Below are 22,331 nucleotides of genomic sequence, written 5' to 3'. Positions count from 1 at the left end.
CAGCCTTGATCCAAGTAACTCAGCAGCATCTTTGGGAAGATTCAAGTCTCTTACCAAATCATTCATCTCCTCCTGAGAAAACAATTTTGGTCTTGTATCATCTTCAAAGTCAGAACTTGATTTGTCATCTGGTTCAGGTATGACTTCACCTTCATCAGAGCTAGGTATCTCTTCCAAGGTAGCAGAGGGCTTGGGTACTGGTATATCTGTGCCATGGGGGATGGGACAAATTGCTGAATGAAGATAGGGATATGAAATGGAATGCTTCCATTTGGAATTAAATCCTTTCACATCGCATGAACAAAAGTAACAGTCATCACTATGGTTCTTTTGCTCTCGCCATACCATAGGAATCCCATAACAGAAAGATTTTTTCTTACCCTTGAACAAGTTTCGGAGGTCCTCAACACACCGTTTGCACACTTTATGAGGCGCCCAAACTTTATCTTGATCTCCAATTTTTAGTTCAAAGTATGCAAAGTATACTTTTTTCACAAAGTCTGTAATATTCTGCTGATGCTTCAACACTGTATATTCACCACAGATGAAACAGAAACTGTCTGGCAAATTAATACTCTTACGCGGAGCCATAACATAACGGTTGAAGAATGACGAGCTAACATGAATTACGATGAAAAAGTGTGAACAGCCTAGAACCAAGAACCTGATGATGATTCGTGCACAAGTGTGGCATGCAGGAGAGAGCAGCTCTGTGTCTGTACACGAGACGTCACAGTGCTGGCCACGCCCCCTGCACTGACCGGAGATGCTCCTATCTGCCTTGTGTCTCCCTCCCACTGGATTTTTCAGGAAAGATTAACCCCTTCTACCATTAGAAGCACAGACTTAAAACTTGCTTCGCTTATGTATATATTGCTGACCATCAGATTTACAGGACTATATTTTTTTTACATAACTCGGACAAACCTTTAAGATTTTTTTGGCATTTTATATCTTAAATGCACTTATGTGAATTAATTAATAGTAATTTGGACTTTAAATTTGGTTAAAAACCCATAATATAAAAAAATACCAAAAATTTAAAAAATTGATAAATTTGAAGACAATTTTGCATGTTGTAGCAAATCATGATGTCTAGGAGCTTTTTCAATATTTTATTTGTTTTCAGCACACCAAAATACATGGAAATTAGATGAAAATAATCGAACAGCTTTTTTGTCGCAGATCTGTGGCATAGGTGAGAGTAGGCAGAGAAAACTGGACCAGGAAAGCAAACATCCACCCAAAACATCCACCCTTTAGGAAGTGATTTTGAATAACTGCAGCAGCAACAGCACAGCATGATGTGAAATCACATGGAGGTGGCAGTAGTTCTACATCATACAACTTGCCTATGTATCAGTAGAAATGTACAGTAGATTAAAGCTAAGCCAGAGTCAAGAAATCAAGCTTTACTATCGCCCCAATTTTATTTTTGTACTTGAAAGCAACATTACTTGAAGTTGCTATGGGCTAAATTTTGGCATCAAGGATCAAATAGTTCAGACCAAACATTGGAGGGGGAGGTGTCCCTGTCAATCTTCCTGACATCAAGAAGCAAAGCCAGTTCACTATGGAAGGCCAGGCATGGAGGAACATAAATATGAGGACAAAAGAAAGCAATGGCCAATGCCATCCAGTGCATTAACAGGTCAGTGGATAACAAATTGTACTCTCAGATGCAGATTACATAACTTCCTCATTTGCATATTTCAACACAGATGTCATAATTTTGAGGTCATCAACTAGTTGCAGATGCCTATGGAATAATGCCCCTTACTCTCTAAGCAAATCATCTTCTATTAATATTAAATCTCTGCTTGCCTACAAGATGCTTCTTATTTTAAGAAGTAAGATGTCTTCCACTTGCTTAATGTCAGTTAAGCATGGAGGCGTCATGCTTCTTTTTAAGGAATCCACTCAAAAGTTAATACAACTCTTAAAGCCACAGCAACCCTTTTTTCTTAGCGCCTGTCGAAGCCTGAAAAAGTTGGGCTGCTTTTGATACTTTTATAGGACAGAAGAAAAGTGCTGCAGTTTGGCAGTTCGAATCTCACCAGGCTCAAGGTTGATTCAGCTTTCCGAAGTCAGAAAAATGAGAACCAATGCACTGACTCTGTAAACAGCTTAGAGAAGGCTGTAAAGCATTGTGAAATGGTATACAAGTCTAAATGCTATTGCTATTAAAGCATGCACAGCCCTCACAATTTCATGTTGCATAAATAAATCCCATGGGTAAAATCAGTCAATCAGCAGCTGGCCACATTTAAGATGAACTTTTTCTTCCATTTTGTTTCAGAAGAAAAGAGAGATGATAGGAATAAGGAGTTTGCCTCAGCTTTCTTCTCAAGTTTCCTTATAATTTATTTCTAGCTCCTTGTTCAAATAAAATTTGCTCCAATTTGGAATATCAATATTTTATCTTTTGGACTATATGAAGAAAATATTACCTTTGATCTTGACTTGCCATTTTCTGCACTGGCAGACATATCTTTGATCGACTCTGGTGGCATGTAATTAATGGTGCCAACCTGTTAACATAAAAAAATAGAACTATGTACATTTAAATAATAGTTACATTTAACATTTCTATAACAGATTAATAATGTAAAATATAATATTAGAGATTTAGTTCCTTTTTGGATTTTGAGAATACTCATGGTGGCTACAAATCAAACTTTTCCCCCTCAAATAGCATGACATTTCAGCAATTTAATCCCAAAGATCTTACAGACAATTCAATAGACGTCCGACACCTCATAAGAATTCAGCCATTTTAATTCTAATATATGTCTGGGGATGCTATGTAACTATACCCTGCTCTAATATTTTTTACATCAAATCAGGAATGCCTGATACGATGTTAATGGATACTAATATTAACCATGCTAAAGGATAATTAGGTTCTCTGGTTAAGAATTCTAGTAAAATAGAAATCCTAATTCATTCTAGAATCAGTAATAACTACACTAATTTAGCTACTGTCATTACAGGAGAAACTCGTTTTACTAAGAGTGCAATCATACAACCCATTCATGATTACTTAACCTAAATTTAACATTAGAACAATTCTACAAATAACAGCAAAATGTGTTACCTTTTTAATAATATTGTGATGGGGCAGCAGATACTCCACTTTTAAACCTAAAGGTGGCCATTTAAATATTAAGCTTGTTGGATTCTAGATTCTCATCAGCTTTAATCAGAATAGCCATCCATGAAATAATGAGAGCTAAAGCCATATCTGGAGACCAGCCTATTGTCTTCTTAATGTTTTTAAAACCTTAGATAGATGTTTAATATACTTCATAGTCCCATACATTTACATATTCAAGACTCTTCTTAAAGTTTTCAGCAACAAAGTGAAACAACTGGAACTGTAATAGCTAGGGCAATTCACTTTTCTCTCTCATTAGAAATCATTATGAACCCTTCAACCTAAATCTTTGGAAAAATAAGATTTGACTCTGGTCCAAGTGTACCAAGAAAAAAAAATGAAACACACAAATGCAATGTGTGTGTTGCTGAATGTTTTCTGATTGCACCATGTTCTTATCATACTCCATTATCAAACAACAACAATAAGCAATTATTTAAGATAATTGCTTCTTTTATGTTTAATAGTTCACACTTGTCTCACCTGGGAATCTTTAACAATGCTAGTCACATCTGGCTGCATCTGATTTGCAATGCCAAAATCTATTAGTTTCAGCATTCCATCTACTAATAGAAAGTTTGCTGGTTTCAGATCACTATGAACAATACCTGCAAGTTAAAATTTGTTCAATTAATTCAAAGTGTGTCAAGAATTATTACTTATCCACATATTAAAACACAAGGTAGGGGAAAAAATGAAAATCCTATGTAAAGTATTCAGGCAATCAGGAGTGGAGGGTTTTTGTGTCCCTGATATCACTGGATCTTTTCTGTTATATGACATTGTAGAAAAGCTGGCTTAAAAAACACTCTGGAGACACATATGCAATTTTGAATTACATTGTTTTCTCCTAGTTTGCCCACTTCATAAATGATCACATTCCTACACATCAGAACACCAACTTCTCTACTGATTGCCTCTGAAAGCATCTGGAATCCTCAAGTAGTAAAGAATATTTCTATTACAATGTGTAATTCCAATTGCAGTTCAAATTTCTGCCTTTTATTTTTAGAATTTTAAATAGTCTGTAAATTGGGATCTAGCTACTTGGAAGACTAGAGTCGGGAACAACTAGCTCATATGTGTGAGGGGAACCTTTACCTTACTTGACAACTGGTTCATATTTATGACGGTTGCAGTGTCAGGCGATCCTCCTTTTGCAACCTTCTCACAGGCAAAGTCAATGGGGAATCCATATTCACTTAACAGCCGTGTTACTAAACAACTGCAATGATTCACTTAATAACTGTGGCACAAAGTCATAAAATGGAGCAAAACTCAACAGATTTCTCACTTAGTAACATAAATGCTGAACTCAATTGTGGTCGTAAGTCAAAGGCTACCTGATCTTAATACGTAGTTTAATTGTAGAATACAGCAATGCTATCTAAGCTAAAAGGAGCTAAGGAGCTTGCTGATTAAAAAAAATATTTTCTCACCTGATACTATTATCTTATTAATTTCAATGAAACCTACATATGCATTTGGTATTGTGTAAATTATTGTGTCAACAGCAATACACAGTCTGACAGCTCATACATGGCCAAAGGAAAACAACTTTATAGCAAATCTGGTTATTCTCAAAGCAAGATTTCAAGTTTCCCACCCAAAATAAGGCCTTATTCTATAGCTCAATTTGGAAAAAAAGCACATAAAATTAAACTTGACTACAGGATTTGTTTTATATAGCAGCAGTCACTGAATTCTTTTGTAAGGTCTTCTCAGACATTCTAGAATAAAATTATTTATTAAAAATATGTGTACCTATATAAGTGATTCCTATCAGTGGTATGCATATAAATATATCTAACTGAAATGTAGCATTGTTTAATATTTAATAATAATATATTTTTACAATTTATATATATTTTTTCACAGCTAGCTCCCATTTTTTAATTGTATGTATGAATTGTTTTTCAGGCAAAATTTCATTGTCATATGCTGACAAATTGTTCTTCTTTTCTCCCTTCATCTTCTGATAGGATACTGTAGTTCACTGAAGTGCCTCAAATCCTCCAAGAATCATCTTTATTCTTAACCATCACTTTTCTTCGTTTGCATGGCTGAATATTAATGACTCTAATAATGAATTGTTGTGGCCCAGCAGGACCCATTGGAGCTGCCACCAGATTCCGACAGCAAGGGACCCTATGAGTCGGCTCTGGAGGACCCTGGACAGGGTTCCGACTCCGAGCAGGGCGCAGAGAGACTGGTTGGCCACCAGGAGGCGCCTGAGCCTTGGACCAGTGGGGAGGAGACAAGAGAGAGTGATCCAGAAGCCAGCAGTGAGTTGTTCCTGGATGCTCAGCATCGAAGAGCTAATAGGCGTCAGGAACAGTTGCGCAAGTACAGGAGGTAATTGCACTCAGCTGGTGGTCATTAGGCTCCTCTCCAGACTATAAAAAGACTGCTTGTGCACACGCCGCTCTGGCAGAAGTCAACACATTAACTAATGTTTGATGAACAGTATTGTGAGCTTGGCAGGCTGGATTGCGGCCCCAGTTTATCTGTGCCGGTTTGCTACCAAGAACCTGTCTGTCTGTGAATAAATTCCGTAAAGTATCTTTGGCTTGGAGTGTTTGGTGTGGGACAAGGGGGGGGGGGGGGGGTCAGAACAATGAATTATAGCACTTTCTCTCATATCTAACTATACCTTATGATGGGCAATCTTTTTCTTGATATGGCAGTAGCCAGCCTAACATACCCTGTAACTAAGGCATCATATCATACATGTGAGTGAAAGTGGGTCTAACAGAAATTTTTCTTTTTAGAAACTCTTTGAATGTGCATTTTACTCGTACCATATCATGCATCTATTGTCTTGCGGTTTTATTTTCTCTGACTTTAGTTGTATTATTCTAACTGTATTTCTTGAAGTTGTTCCTGGGAGAAGCTATTCTAAACAACAGAGTTCAAACATGCAAACAGTAGTTACCATGTTGGTGAATTGTATGTACAGCTTCCAGCATGTTTTTCCAATAACTTTTCCGTTCCCATGGATTAATTGTCTTTTTCTTTTTAAGCCAGCTATTAAGATCAATATTGCCACATTCCATCACCATATAGATGTTCTTCTCATTGATTTCACTAAAAGTTGCAAAAATAAAAGTTAATCTGAGAATGCATGTTTGGGGAGGCAGAAAGAGGGATTAAACTGATTTTACAAAAGCATTAACTTACTAGTCATAAAGTCGGATGATCTTATCACTATGTTGCTGAAGTTTGTTTAAGTGAGCAATCTCATTTTTATAGCTTTCGATGGTCTGTTGATCTGCTTCTTCTAGATTAACATGTTTGATGGCAAAAAGCTGTTTCTTTTCATCAAGTACTTGAAATACCTTTACAAACCAATTAAAAAAACATAACTAGATTTTTAAAAATATATTACTATATTTACTCTATCGTTTTATTTTGGATAGATACATAACTTCACTGCACTCATTAACCAGCACAAGGCTATGAATTTCAACATACTGTGTAATAAAAAATACCTATATTTAAAAGAACAAACAAACAAAATTCTCAATCATGTATGAAATAATAAATACAACAGGTTTGGCTGAGGTCCATTTCCCATTTAATACACTATATTAAAGCCAAGGAACCAATGTTTTATTTTTCACTGCTTCACCACTATCCACAATCTTGTTTTGATTTCTCTTTTTAAGAGCCTTTAAACAATATATGATTATTCCCACATTACTTTCAAAGTCTCAAGTTATTTATGGCATGAAATATATGCATTCTTATCACTAGGAGAGTCAAGTATTTATCACTGACTCAAGAGTATCCACATATTTGCATATTTCTACCTACTGGAGCAATGTTAAGGAGAATTAATATGTATAACATTTAGCATTGTTATTGTTGGTTTGAACGCATTTGCTGAAAAAGTCTTGTCAATTTTTTAATTAAAAATCCTTATAAATATACTTTTCAACCAGCTTTTTTATCAACTTATATATTTAGAGATCTGAACTTTTTGAGCTCTAAGGTAAGAGTAAAATGCTAGATTAATTTTGGCTGATGATAACCGTTTTTTGATTAAAATAGTTTTCAATGACTCACACCTAATAAACTCATAATTGAATGTGTTCCATATGTGTTCCATATGTGTTCCAAATAAGCTAGCTTTGAAGGCTGTCCAGAAGTTCCATCTGGTACAAAATCCAGCTGGGTATGCTATTAAAGGGGGTAGGGGGAGAGATAGATAGCATTATGCGTGAGTTTGATGGTAGAAATGTGTATATAGAAATCTCAGCCACTGAAATCACGTAGAGCATTAGCTTTGCTTACACAGGATTACAATTTTAGGATTACATCCAGTGTTATGATCATATTTGGGACTTTCGTTGATATCAACTACCTGTACATACTCTGAACTAGAGTGGAGGAGTCCAAACCATACTTTATAAAATAGATCTGGCATTTTTTCAAGGAAAAGATAATGAGTAGCTAGAATGGTCTAATCTGTGGTTAGAAGTATATAATCATATATAAAATGTATTTTTATGGTTATACACAAAACAATATTTTTTCAACACAAAATATTTTACTACCAAGAATAGCTATGATTTGTTTTCCAATAACAGATAAAATAAGTTCCAAGCTGTCAACTGTAGCAACCTTGAGGTGCTACAGTGAATTCTCCAAAGTGTTATGTGATATTTTCAATTTTTGAGATCCATATTTTTGCAACACCAAGGGCGTGGTGAACTGAGCTTTGGGAACCTCTGATGTAATCTATTGATATTTTATTTCTCACATACTATCTTAGTAACTTTATTTAAAAAACACACAGGTATATATCACTGTTGTATTGTACGTGTTAACATGCTGAACTAACGAATACATTGGATTCTTATTTTTAGCAGATTTTTTTATCATTTTTTACGAATACATTGGATTCTTACCTTACTAGATCCTCCTCTGCCTATTTGTTTTAACACAGAGTACAATTTTCTTTTAACAAGTATGCATTCACTTGGTAGTACAGAAGCTGAAACCTGAATAAAAAAAGTTTGTATATGAAAAGAAATGTACATAGAAAGAATCAAGTGAAATCTCTGGCCTTGTTGCATTTACTGTATTTTATTTTATTTTTACCATTTTATTTCATTGGTTTTATTCATATCCAGAGTCACTGAGTTGGATGACATACAGTGTATATCAGGGGTGTCAACCTCGATTTCATTGAGGGCCGTATCAGGATTGGTTTTGACCTTTGGGAGGGGGTGGATGTGGGCAGGGTGAGTATGGCCCGCATGATGTCAATTGTGTCAGTGTGTGTGTGTGTGCCTATGGTGGCCTAAGCACTCTGACATTGAAAAAGGGCTCCTGAGCTCCATTTTCGGCTGAGACAGCCTCCTGCAATCCTCTGCCAGTGAATATGGAGCCCAGGAGGGCCATGCGCTACCCTCGCAAACTCCGTTTTCAGCGGCAGAGGCACTGTGGGCCAGTTCTTTGCTGTTCCAGCGCATCCCCGTGGCCCAGATCTAAGCACCCTGCGGGCCAGATTTGACCCCCGGGCCTTGAGTTTGACAACAATTGTTTATTGTTGCTGTTGTTAAAACAAAGGGTAGATGTATAATAAGCAACATTATTTTATGAAGCTGTAAACGGTAGAATCAAGTAAGACTCCCTTAGACCTTTTTGTGCCTCTCTTTGTGATTTAAAATTTGGCAGCAAAACAAACATCAGAAGTGTTATTTTCCAGCTTCTTTTTAGAAAATTACAAATAAGGAATTTGTTCGCTTTAAGACTGACTATACATGTAGAAAATCTTCAACTTATGATCGGTCACTTAGCAACCATTCAAACTTATGATGTCTTATTCAAAGTTCCAACATCTCCCCCACAGTCACAAGGCTGCATTTTGAACACTTGGCAACCAGCCCATTTATGGCTGTTTGCAGCTCCTTGTGGTCACAATTTATGACGGTTTTGCTGGAAACTAGTGTTTACTTCCGGTTTACGACAAAAACTGCCCCATAGTGAACAACGAGTCATTTAACAACCATGGCATTCATTTAATGACATCTGCATTGCTTTAATAACTGCCGCAACAATAGTTGTAAAAATCCAATTCAGTCACATGGCATTCTGCTCTACAACCATCACCATTTATGACCATAATTGCGAGGCTCAATTACAGTAGTAACTTGAGGACTATTTGTACATAAATGTATTGATAAATGTTTACAAATCAGTCCTTTGACCGTGTAAAAAACCAAGCTTCCTGAGAGTACAAGATTTAAAATCAGTCTCAAAACAGCACTAGCATTACATCCTGATGAAGTCAAAAGAGCAATTGACCTTAAAGGGATTTAGTTTCCAATAATTTATGTATAAATAAGAGAACAATTTAAAGTAGACAAAAAAAAGACCCTTGGAACGGAACATAAGGAACATAAGTCAGCATTTGACACTGAATTACCTGCAAATTGTGAACATGTAATTGCTAAAACGTACAAGCTTTTACTAAAATTGGAAGAAGATCAAATTAAACAGTGTATGATAAAATGGGCTAAGAGCTTTGGTTATAATATACAGATGGATAATGTGAAAATATGTGATTGTAAAAAATAATTTTTACAAAATGATGTACCACTGGTATGACACCAGAAAAACTTTCTAGAATGTAGAAAGATACTACCAACTTTTGGAAATGTGGAAAACATGAAGGGTTGTTTTCTCATGCCTGTAGAGTTCTAAAAAGCTAGAAAAATGGTTTCAAATACATACAGTCATACAAAGAATAATATTCAATTGAAACCAGAACCTTTTTGTTGGGACTAATGAACTAGAAAAGACCTATGAAAGATAATTTTTGTACATGGTATCTGAAGCAAGGTTATTATATGTACAAAGATGGATAGGCTTCGAAATACCCACAATGGAAGAATGGTTGGTGAAGATGACAAACTTTGCACAGATGGCAAAACTGACTTGCTTGATTAGGGAAAAGACAACTACTACATTTATCAGTGACAAAACGGGGGGGGGGGGGGATGGATTTGTTATTTATGGGTTTGACAATTAGAAAAGATAGAAGGAAACTAGTGTAATTATATAGAGGATAAAATATAACTGCATTTTATTGCATTCATAACTGCAATAAAGACGATTGGAAGCTGTTTTTTGTATCTTTTCTTTCTTATTTATTCACTAACTTTCTTATTCTTTTGTTTGTTAATTATTCATTTATCTTTTTCTTTTATCTACAAATTTGTATTGTTTTACTCTGTAAAAATATTTTCAATAAAATTTAAATTTAAAAGAGTTAATGTTAATATGACATTCCAGCAAAATTCTTAACTCCTCCTTGCTCAAATGAATGAAACATTATTTAGAAATCAACACTTCTTTTGCATTATCTTATAAAATTTAGAAATAGCTTATACCTGAAATCCACTCTGTAGATGAAACGGAGCTGTTGGAGTACAATGTTGCAAATATGAAAGCTGGTTGTATGGTGTAGTTGCCTTATCCATAGATAGAAAATTATTTCTTACAACTGGAGTACTGAAACAGGAAGAAAAGATATAATTATTGGACAAAATACTGTATTTCCTAACCATATTTGCAAATAATAAACAACCTGGGTTTTTTCTTTCTCTTTTTTTCTTTCTCTAAGACTTTGTTTTATTGGACTATTGTGGAGTATATGCCCTTTCAATATTTTAAGAAGTACGTTAGGCCAACATGAAATAAATTTCCAGAATTACTTTTTCACTTTCAACTTCACATGAATCCCTTAGAACATATTTCAACTCTTCATTCACGTGTCTATTTTCTTATGATGGCTTAAACTGTCCAAAACCTAATTTAAATAATCTATAAATAAATCTGAATGTTGTTTTTTTTTAAAAAGCCTCAAATGAAATTACCAGGCCACATAATCATGAACCATGCTGTTGCGAGGTGTTCCACCAACAAAAGCTTGACTCTTTCTGTCTGAAGCAGTCTCTGGTGAAATGATACATGAAACTTGCTCTGACGGTGAACATCTTTTAGGAACTGGAAAGGCAGCATGTTCAAAACTTGAGTTTTTCCCCTGCAAAATGGAAAAGACTTTTATATGGCTGGTTCTTAAGAAAAACATATATGTTCACTTCCATTGATTCGCAGTTGACAATATAAATTGAACTGGAAAGCAGAAATGGATAATATTACTTTCTACAATGAGTACTACGATCTTAACACTATTGGGAAAAAACACATCATTGGAGAAATCATAGAATCATAGGGCTAGAAAGGGCCTTGGAGGTCTTCTAGTCCAACCCCCTGCCCAAGGCAGGAGTCATTATTCCACCCCAAATGGTTGTCCAGTCTTTTCCTGAAAAGCCTCAATGATGGAAGCAAAAGTAAATTGAAATCACAGATTTATTTTGCTTTTCTAGATGATTAAATGCATTTTTATGACTTCAACAAACAAGATTAAAATAAACATGGAATTCTATAATATATAATCAAAGCCAGTCCATTTGACCACCCCCCACCCAGATTGCAAAAAGGTTACGTTTTCAGTTTTGCAAATCTAATCAGAAGGGCATATACACATCAGAATTTTCATTCTAGCTATAGTTTTCTGACAATTCTGCAAATGCTTGGCTGTAATAACCAAACAATCTATATAGTAAGCTTATGTCAGTTTAAAAAGTACCTCTGTTCTCCATTTTGAGTAAAAACTCAACCAATCTTCAGGCTTATTAGCAATCATCATAATCAGAGTAACATCTCCAGAATTATTCATTGTATAGCTTTACTTAAAACAATTTGTGTTTCTAGTTAGCATAAGAAACATGGTCAATTCCCTTCCCTAGTGGGAAAGATATAAAGGTAAAGGTTTCCCTCGCACATATGTGCTAGTCGTTCCTGACTCTAGGGGGCGGTGCTCATCTCCGTTTCAAAGCCGAATAGCCAGTGCTGTCTGAGGACGTCTCCGTGTTGATATAGCCAGCATGACTAAATGCCAAAGTTGCACAGAAAGGTATATAAAAGCGCAAAACAAAATATGTTTTTCCCCCCTACCAAGGATACTGCTCTAGACTAAACACTACAGTTTAACATCTACTTTTAACACACGTTTATTAAAGTGGAGGCTAAACTTAGTTTTTAGTCTACAGCAATCTTCTTTGTAGAAAAAATCTTTTTTTTTCGCCCCAGTGTTTTTTTCCCTGCAAGTCAAAGGTTCACTTATTTGGGCCAATCAGGTGTCGATCTATTGATTATAAGAACAGGAATTGACGGAGCAGCTTGTCTCTCAAACCTAACATTATGGGCTGAGAGAGAGTGACTGAATCAAAGTTACCCAGCCAGTTTTCATGTCTAAGGTGAGACTTGAACTCAGAATCCTCTGTTTTCTAGTACATTAATTTTTTCCTGGATGCTCTCTGTCATTTTAGAGCCTATCTGAATATGCTTATTTGTGACACTAAAAGCTAGTACTTTCCAGATTCCTCTTTACTTTTCTTGATATTTTTTAATAGTAATAATAATTTATCAGGTCTGAATGCTGATCGACTCTCAATGGCTCTGGGTGGCTCACAATAATCAGAAAAGAAATTAAAATAAAGATAAATATCAAGTGAAACAAGGAGTCCAATGGGAACTAAATGAAGTATCTGGGATCATACTAATATGACTCCAGGCAGTAGACTGCATACCCTCACTTTGAAGTAATGTGGTTTTTTCCTGGACAGGAAAACATGGGGTCAAATGAAAAAAGACACGAAGCATCACTATATTATAATTCCACAAATATACAATCTCAAAAGCTGGGTAGCTCAAGATCAATGTTTACATTGACTAAATTAATAATTTGCATTAACAGATTTACCTCTGAGTTTCTTTTATACTGTGCTTCAAGGTGGGGCCAGTTATTTTTAGATGCAAGACAATTTAATTTGAATTGCTCCTGCTCCTTTTGGTAACTTCCAAGAGAAAGAAGGGGCTGCTGTTGCCCTTCCAGACAGGCGGATTCTATTATTCTTGGTTCCTCCTGCAGTATTTCAGTTTCTGAAACAAATAATCTAGTTATTAACATGAATATGACAAGAGATTTCAGTCATATATCTAAACAGAATATCTAAATAAAACAGCCAGTCAAGAAAAGGACAAATCATATAGGAAATACAAATGTTTTTCAAAGTAATTTATTTGCCAATTTCTATTGTTTTCTATAGCGGAAACACATGAAAAAATTTGAAATGGAAAAGGGAATGCGTGAATTTCCTTGAATTTTGCTTCAGAAGAACATAGCCAGTTCAGAATATTTAGACAGAAGATTGCAAGTACAGGTCATCCTTAACATACAACCCAATTAATGACCATTCGAAGTTACGGTAGCTCAGAAAGACTAGCTGTCATAAAATATTGCACCACCAGCCCTGATGGTCACTTAAGCATGATCAGGATGCTTGGCAACCTGTTTACACTTACGGACAGTTTCTAAGCGCTCCACAATCATGGGATTACCATTTGCAATCTTCTCTGTTGGCTTCCCCAGAAAGCCAATGGGGAAGTTGGCAGGGAACGTTGCAAGCTGCTGCCCCCTTGCCGAAGGATTCCCCTCCCCCCACTTTCCCCTTCTCTCCGTGCATGGAGGGGCAGAAATCCTTCATCGGGCTGAATCGATCTCCAAGATCTGTATCATTTCTGCAGTCTATTGCAGAGGTTCCCTTCTGTGCACCCTACCCCTAACTGCTTACCCTCCTTACCAATTATGGCTGTAAGTCAAGGACTACCTGTAGTTCCTAGAGAAATCATTAAGAATCTATATCCGTGATGGTGAACCTATGGCACGTTTGCCACAAGTGGCATGTAGTGCCCTCTCTGTGAGCACACAAGTTGTCGCCCTAGTTCAGCTCCACCACGCATGCACACATGCTTCCTGCCAGCCAGCTGGTCATCAGGTCTCCAGTGCACATGCGCGGGGGATGGGGTGCATACAGGGGAGCACATGTACACATGTGCAGGGGAGCATGAAGGGGTATGGGAGGGGCGGCTCCGGGAGGCAGAGCTCATGTGCAGGGGCCACACACGCATTTGCATTTTGGGGTTTCATGTGCACGCTTTGGGCACTCACTCCGGAAAAGATTAGCCATCACTGATCTTTATTATTATATTTTGATTTGACTCAACTAGTAGTTTCCTATTTTTCCTCTTTCTATAATTCATATAGATTGTGCTATGTCTATTTCTATACTCTATTCGAACATAGAAATCTATACATACCAGCTTAATTGCCCACAGAAAGTGTATCTTAAATCAGCACAGAATATTGCTTCCTTTTCAGAATTAAATTTTCAATACAAATGCAAAATCAAATTTGACACACAATATTCAAGGTATAAATCATAAGCCTTTGCACTTCCTTGAATTCAAAGGGAAAGTGTTACTTTGGAGCATTTGGAGGCAGTTAAGACGCACCTTTCAAACGCCTTAAAGCAGCTGCATCTTTACTCAGGCTGTGTGCTCCATAGATGCATTGAAATCCTACCCTGTTTCTTTTCAACCCAGAGCCCTGAACAGTGCTAATAAATTATAAAAACAATAAAGTTATCATAATTCCACATCCATTAAAACAAACCTCTTTTTTTAACATAAACAGGATCATTCTTCTCCTTTAATGTTAGAGTTGAATTCATAGCAACTTCTGAATTCTCTTCATCTGAATGTATAAGATTTCTAACTGGCAAAGGCTAAATAAAAGAGGAAGAAAAATAACGCTCCAGTTAATGGCTGCATTTCCCCATTTCCACTTGCCCAAAATCCACAGATAAAAATCTGCAGCACATCAAGGGCCTTCTGAGCCAGGTTAAGCTGATGTTCTCTTCAAAGAAAACTTATGGCATAGAAAACAGTTTCCCAATCTCTCCTCTAGGCAAGCTACCACTGGCCTACTGAGTTTAAAAACTCTACTGAACAATGCAGAATGAGACACAGAGATTGCTGGCAAAACCTCTCCTGAAAAACTTACAGCACCAGAATCCAGTCTCAATCAAAGGTCTAATGAGTAGAAATTTAAAGCATGTCATAAATATTCCATTTAGTGTCACAATATATCACTTGACCTTTTGGTTGAGATGTTCTCTTTGTTTTTTAACTGCTGTGTTGTTAAAGCTGAATATCTAACCTTTAATTTTTGATTGCATTCAAGAGAAAAGAGGGAGGGAAGAAGGTACAGTTCATCCACATTTGCCCACACCAACTGTTATATTTTATTTTATTTCACAAGGTATTACTGAATCGTATCGGTAACTGTGTTTTAAAAATAGGGGACAGCAACTTAAATTCAAAGCTAAGAATACAGGTAGTGCCCAACTTACAACCCTTTATTTACCGATCATTGAAAGTTATAACAGCTTTAAAAAAAAAGTGATTTATGAGAGTTTTTCACCCTGACAAACGTTGCAGAATCCCCATGGGCACATGATCAAAACTTGGGTGCTTGAATACTAGCATGTATTTACCACAGTTGCACTGTCCTGTGGGGTCATGTAATTACCATTTGTAACCTTCCCAGCTAGCTTCTGACAAGCAAAGTCAATGGGGATTCCCTTAACGACCACATGATTCACTTAACAATGACAGTGACTGGATTAACAACCCTGGCAAAAAACGTTGTAAAATGGGGCAAAACTCACTAAACCACTGTCTTGCTTAGCAATGGAAATTTTGGGATCCAATGTGGTCATAAATCGAGGACTACCTGCAACTCATCAGACTAGGAAGTTTCAGTTTATAAATGCAAGCAATAACCCTATTTCCCAACATTAAATCATTCTTGTGCTTAAATAGCAATAGCACTTAGACTTATGTACTGCTTCACAGTGCTTTACAGCCCTCTCTAAGAGGCTACAGAGTCAGCATACTGCCCCCAACAAGCTGGGTCCCCATTTTATTGACCTCAGAAGGATGGAAGGCTGAATCATCTTATAACAGGACTTGTTGATACAACAGGATTATCTTCTTCATTTGAATCCCATCCCCAAAACTGCTTAAGAAAGATCCTCCTACCCCTATCAGTAGGACTCTACTAATAAATTCCTATTTTTTTCTATGAGAGCCAGTTTGGTGTAGTTGTTAAGGCATCAGGCTAGAAATCAGGAGAAGGGTAAATTCTAATCCTGCTTTAGGCATAAAGTCAGCCCTGGGCCAGTCACTTTCTCTCCCCCCTTGTAAGACGCAATGGCAAGCCACTTCTAAAAAACCTTGCCAAGAAAACTGCAGGGACCGTTTCCAGGAATCAGACACAACAGAAAAGAAAAATAAATGGTCTATAGCTATGATGGCGAACCTTTTCGGCACCAAGTGCCCAAACTGGAACATGCGTGCATGTATGTGCACCGGAGCACCGGAAACCCGAAGACCAGCTGGTCGGCATGCACATGCCTGAAAAGGCCTGAAAAACGGCAGGTTTTTGCCCATTTTCAGGCACTTGTGAAAGCCAGCTGGCAACAGTACGTGTGCCCAGAGGGCTCTGTGTGCCACCTCTGGCACGCGTGCATAGGTTTGCCATCAGAGGTGGTGCAGTGGGTAGAGTGCAGTATTGCAGGCCACTTCATCTGACTGCTAGCTGCAGTTTGGCAGTTCAAATCTCACCGGCTCAAGGTTGACTCAGCCTTCCATCCTTCTGAGGTGGGTAAAATGAGGACCCGGATTGTTGTTGGGGGCAATATGCTGACTCTGTAAACCGCTTAGAGAGGGCTGAAAGCCCTATGAAGCGGTATATAAGTCTAACTGCTATTGCTATTGCTATCATGGATCAATACTGTATGCAGAATGGAGATGTCCAACTGTGGACCGACTGATCTGCCCCTCAGCCAAGGATGGCTGAAGTAAGGCTCTTTATTTGCAGTGTAAGCCACATTTAACAATTACTCTAGCTAGAACATCTGCAAGAGAGACTTTCCTTCAGTTACCATTTTATTTTCTTGATAAAGGAAAGAGGTGTTTGAAAGTATCAAGGCCCACATCTGCTAGAAAAAAAGGGGATTTTTGAGCATTGCAAGCAGAAGTCTGCTATTTTCTCTGCGATATGAAATGTCCCAGTTGGGGCATTTAGTAACTTCTAGATGCATTTCCCCACAAAAATTTTCTCAGTGTGTAGGAGTCAGCAGCAGGAAACCCTTTCCCCGTGTTCCTGGGTGGAGAAAGGACATCAAGAAGCAGATTTTCCATCCAGAATTAGAACTTTGATATCTGCGCCCCCTCCCTCCCCCGGCATCTCTTATTTGTATCTGTAATTTCTAGATGCAGTTCCCCACAATTTGCACAATCAAATTCTATGCCTCTTACTCTTCTTCTTACAACTTTATAAATGATAAGAATAGACATGAAACAGAGTATTCTATTACCTTCAAGTCCCTGGGCAGATAAGGACCACTTTGGTTAGGGTTTGATTCAGGCTGTAGTAGCTGGATCAGATTAGTTCCAGATGTTTGCCTAGTTTCCCAGAATATTAAAATTTAGTTACAAGGTTCCAGACAAGCAACAGTACTTAAAAATTAGCATGAAAAAAAGCTACTAGTAATATAACTATTAAAAAAACCACACAAGATAGCCAAACTGTCTCAATTTAGCACTTTTTCTTATTAAATTAATCCAAACACTTTAAAACAAATAGAGTTCAATAGAAATTTTCCAAACCCGGGGCCTTGAGTTTGTCTTTGTAATCCTTTCTGCCCTTTCACAATCCTAATTCAAAAAAATTTTTTAGAAGTAAATGAATTTGAAACATTACTCTGTAATAGAGGAATTTGTGCCCCCAAGTTGTATTTAAATCTAAGCAAAATTTTTAAAGCTATTCAGAGGTCTGGAAAGTTATCTGCTCTTTCCCTGTCTACTACATGTGTGTGTGTGGGGGGGGGGGGGGGGACACATGAAGAAAGACCCAATTGTTCTGGTATTTTATCTTATTCACCATAAGCATTTAACACCTGATACATTATCCCAAAGAAAACTTAATTGCTCCTTACATACACATTTATTCCCTTTCAGGATAAGTATGTTATACAAGCCACAAAAAAGGAGTAAGAAATAGTAAGCCAAAAAATTAGAAAGCATGAGGAAAAGAAATAAAAAGTAAATCTATTACATCCTTCCCCTTCCACAAACAAATGTAACTAATTTTGCAGATATCTAAAAATCTATTATTATTTTTTTATTCCACCTTCCTTCATCTCCAACTCAAGGTGGTGAACATACCAATACTCCTTCTTCCTCATTTTCCCCACAATAACCCTGTGAGGTGAATGGGCTAAGAGAAAGTGACTGGCCCAAAATCACCCAGCCATTTTTTTCTTTCATTCCTTCATTAATTCATACTCTTTACCCTTCAGTTCAAAACCGAATCTTCCATGTGGCCTGGTCATCACCAGAAATTTGACCACAAATATTTGGCTTCTGCTGCCCATCATTTACTTGGTCAGTCAAGGCTTTTCAAGTAACATTTGGTAAGAGATGGGGCGTGGATTAAACTATTAGCCTTAGTTTTCTCATATTTCAGCTAGCAAGCCACAAATGCAACCTAGCTTGCTCATGCTATTCTGTACAACATTGGAACTCTAGACTGAAGCCAATGTACTGAGGACTCTGTCCTTTCAACTTCAAGGTACACATAGGATACTCTTTTCTGTCAATATCCCCAAATCCTTCTCTATAGCCAGTTTCATTGTTTCATACCTCTTTACAACAGTAGGAATTTCCACCTTCAGTGATTCATTTGTATTACTCTCACTTTCATTTGTTAATTGAAGAGGAACTCTCCCAAACATACATTTCTAAATAATAAAATACAATGGAACTGATCAGATGGAAATCAGTAAGTAAATATAACAGAAGCATAAAGAATATGTTGTATTTGTGGAATATTTATAGAAACATAAAGTGTCCTACCTGATTAGACTTATTTAATTGTGTTAATGGTTTGCGTCCACCAAAAACCAATTCAGCCTCTCTCGAAGAATCATTTTTCTCTCTAAAATGAAAACATGAGACATGCAGTTGTATCAAGGCGACTGAAGCTAGAACAAAAAGAATGTTGTATAATATTTTAATCCACTTACCCCTGGAAAAAACTGGGCATACTGGTAGTGATCTCATTAAAATCAGTGTTTTTTTTCTTATTCTGCAAGGTTCCAGTTATATTGTGCAAGTCTGGTCCTGTAAATATGTAATTTATCACGATACAAAATTAAAATATCTTAGCCAATCTCTGCTGAATACTCTACATTTAAACATTACAATAAAATTCACAATATTTCAGAATACATGTTTTAATATATTTTATAGCACTATGAAGAACTTTAAGAAGTTCACTCATCTTTTTCTAGCAAGTAAAGCATGTTGAAATAATGTCACATCATGATTCATAATTACACTTAGATCACTCTAAATCAATCAACATTATCCTCATTCTTCTAAAATTCATATTACCTAGTAGTGCTATGTAGTGATGAGATTCAAAGGGCAAAACGTATTAAATGCATGTGGACTGGCATACAGCACCTATCAGGAACACCTTAAAGCAATTTCATCTTGGCACATTTATATTCCATGGCTGATGCATGATATCCAAAAAAATACGCATTTGGTTTAATGCAGGAATGAAGTGTCATGTGCATGCCCATTTGTACAGAATCTAAAACACATATGTAATACTTGGTAACATCTAGCTAAATAAAAATATCCAGTGCTTGGGAGCAGGCTTTCAATGCTTCCATATTTCTTGCTCCTTCCCCTTACTAAAATAATAAAAAAAAATTAATGCAGAATACAGAAAATGAGGAACATTAAACATAAGTATCTAATCATTTATTAAATGCATGCATTGTCCAACTCCCAGTAATTCTGGACAATTTATAAAATGCTAAAAACAATTTAAAGTTGAAGATTCTGGGTGGTCTATGTTGAGATGTGAGATATCTAAGGCATGAATAACTGCTAAAAGGACCCTTGATCTAGCAAAAAGCACAACTGACTTACTAGACTAAGCTGTGCAAAGATCTTCTTAGAATTCAATTCATTTTTATTTTTTCTTGTTCCAATATAGTTTTCTTTATCAAAAAAGCTACACCTTGTAACAACCAGCAATAAGGATTTGTAATAGAAAAAAACGTGACCCGACAAAAGGGCGAAAGACAAAACCGCGCCCGACTAAACCGCGTCGCTAAAACCGCGATGTCATCAGCACGGAGACAACAGGGCGGAGACAGAAGGGCGCTTTAACTTAAGGTAAGGGTTAGATTTAGCGTTTACATTACCCTGACAGGAATTATGATTGATACATTTGAATGAATACATTAAAAATGTGAGCCATTTTTTGTTCAAAAATAAAAGTTATTTTCTAAATAGCTATATATATATTAAGTATTTAATTTTCCAGTGAAGTGAATGTCAAACTTTAAGTTTATATGAAAATTCTAAAGTCTACAAGATTAGCTTAGAACAGAATGAGGTTACTTACCCAAGTTACAATTCTTTTAATTAAAATTCAAATGATCAACAGTTTATGGCTCACCTGACAAATTTTCTTTTTCTTCAACAGAAAGTAGTTGCGTTTTTTGTAAGTATAAGTTTCGTAGAGCAATTTCTAACATTTCTGCTGGAACTGCTCTTGATTCTACACCTTTTTCAAGCAGCTGTTTTGCTTTCTTGATATTTCCTAGTAAAAGATAACAATTTTTTATTTTTCCAAGAAAAAAGAATCATATATTTTTGAAAATAATAAGAAAAAAATGTCCTGCATTGAGTTCCTATTATGCAATTATGTGGATATCCCAATGCAACTTTCTTCGCAACCGCACCAAATCATCTTCCAAGATGCCCTTTGATTTCCCAATCTAACCTAAAGCAACAGACTTCCCTAGAAATCTTCATCTAATCAGAACCAATCCCGTCTGGCTCCCAAGTGCAATTTAACAAAGAACTACTTCTTGTTGCAATTATTTTCAAAAATATTATTTCTCAAAGCATTCGGCCAAATGTTTCCTTTACAGCACATCTAGCTTTTCTGTTTATTTATCATGAAACATTAATTTCAAAAGTAGAGTATCATTTTTTAAGCTTTTATACAGAATTAGTATAATAGCTTTTATCAAAAGAAACAATCCATAATTAGGCAAATAAATTAAATTTACTTGAGACATAATTAGTCAAATAAATTAAATTTTCTTGAGAAAGTTTTCAATGTCACACAGATATTTAAAACAAATCAATGGTCAATGCATTTCCTCTATTTAAAATTTGACATTATCAAGCTAAGGGAAAACAATGTAAAATATAAACATCAAATCTGATTTGATATTTATTATAGACTGAGTTAAGTAAACATAGTTTTTGCTTAATGTTCATTTGTTCAGCTATCTTTATAAGATATAATGGTGCTAATGGACTTATGACTGGTCATTTAAGCTCCAGCCATTATAGAACCCTGGGTGTCAACAGACCAAAATTCTGGACTACCCGCATTTATAATCCCCTTTTGGCTGCCCTTCTACTTGCCGCCTTTGGCTGCCCCCACTGTCTGACCTTGCCTGCCACTATCATGTCACCTCACTGATTTCCACCATTGTGCAGACTGGGGGCATTCTTTTTGTGCCAGTGCAGTTAAGGCCTTCCTCTTGCACAACGGTTGGGGCTTCTCTTGCACTTTGGCTAGGGATTTCTTTCGCGAATGGGGGATAAGGTTAGCATCCAAGAGAAGGTCTTCCCTGCACTGGCACAAAAGAATAAGGCAAAGAAAATGTTGATCAGTACAGTGGTGGCACTCAATATGGTGGGCACTGTAGGAAGAGTTTAGCAGCAGTGGGAATCAGCAGAAAGGGATAGGTGGAGGGGAGGGAAAGATGAAGTGGAGGAAGCCCCTTATCTTCTTCCAAGAATGGATTGGATCCAGGTGGGTCCTCACCTAACAACCACATGAGAGTCACTCAACGACAGCAACTGGAATTGCCAGAACTTCTGTCGCTAAACAGAGTGGTCACATGACATTTTGCGTAATGATCGCATCACTTAGCAACAAAGTTGCTGGTCCCATCTACGATAATTACCGTATACAGGAGCATTCCGCACATTCTGAAGTTTTCTTTCCATCCCGTGCTTCTTTCACTAGCCAAAATCCCAGCCATGCCAATAGCTTTTTCCAGAGACAAAGTGGAGATCTAGG

At 36.7% G+C, this 22,331-nt stretch overlaps 1 protein-coding gene across 2 annotated transcripts in view; it reads right to left on the bottom strand.

The window, feature by feature from the left end:
• The window catches only part of TTK (TTK protein kinase), a 40,790-nt gene that overhangs the window by 5,099 nt on the left and 13,360 nt on the right, over positions 1-22,331 (bottom strand). For both annotated transcript variants that reach the window (XM_032217085.1, XM_032217086.1), the window contains exons 5-18: positions 20,685-20,828; positions 19,231-19,327; positions 19,061-19,142; positions 18,848-18,945; positions 17,521-17,608; positions 14,751-14,862; positions 12,999-13,177; positions 11,047-11,213; positions 10,561-10,681; positions 8,071-8,163; positions 6,338-6,495; positions 6,093-6,244; positions 3,641-3,765; positions 2,451-2,531 (exon numbers count right to left, since the gene is read on the bottom strand). In XM_032217085.1, coding sequence (XP_032072976.1) covers positions 2,451-2,531; positions 3,641-3,765; positions 6,093-6,244; positions 6,338-6,495; positions 8,071-8,163; positions 10,561-10,681; positions 11,047-11,213; positions 12,999-13,177; positions 14,751-14,862; positions 17,521-17,608; positions 18,848-18,945; positions 19,061-19,142; positions 19,231-19,327; positions 20,685-20,828 — 1,697 coding nt within the window. The remainder of the gene's footprint in view (positions 1-2,450; positions 2,532-3,640; positions 3,766-6,092; positions 6,245-6,337; positions 6,496-8,070; positions 8,164-10,560; positions 10,682-11,046; positions 11,214-12,998; positions 13,178-14,750; positions 14,863-17,520; positions 17,609-18,847; positions 18,946-19,060; positions 19,143-19,230; positions 19,328-20,684; positions 20,829-22,331) is intronic.

Source organism: Thamnophis elegans, chromosome 4 (assembly GCF_009769535.1).
Source record: "Thamnophis elegans isolate rThaEle1 chromosome 4, rThaEle1.pri, whole genome shotgun sequence".
In the NCBI taxonomy this organism is placed as follows: domain Eukaryota; kingdom Metazoa; phylum Chordata; class Lepidosauria; order Squamata; family Colubridae; genus Thamnophis; species Thamnophis elegans.
This window is presented reverse-complemented; position numbering and strand designations above follow the sequence as displayed.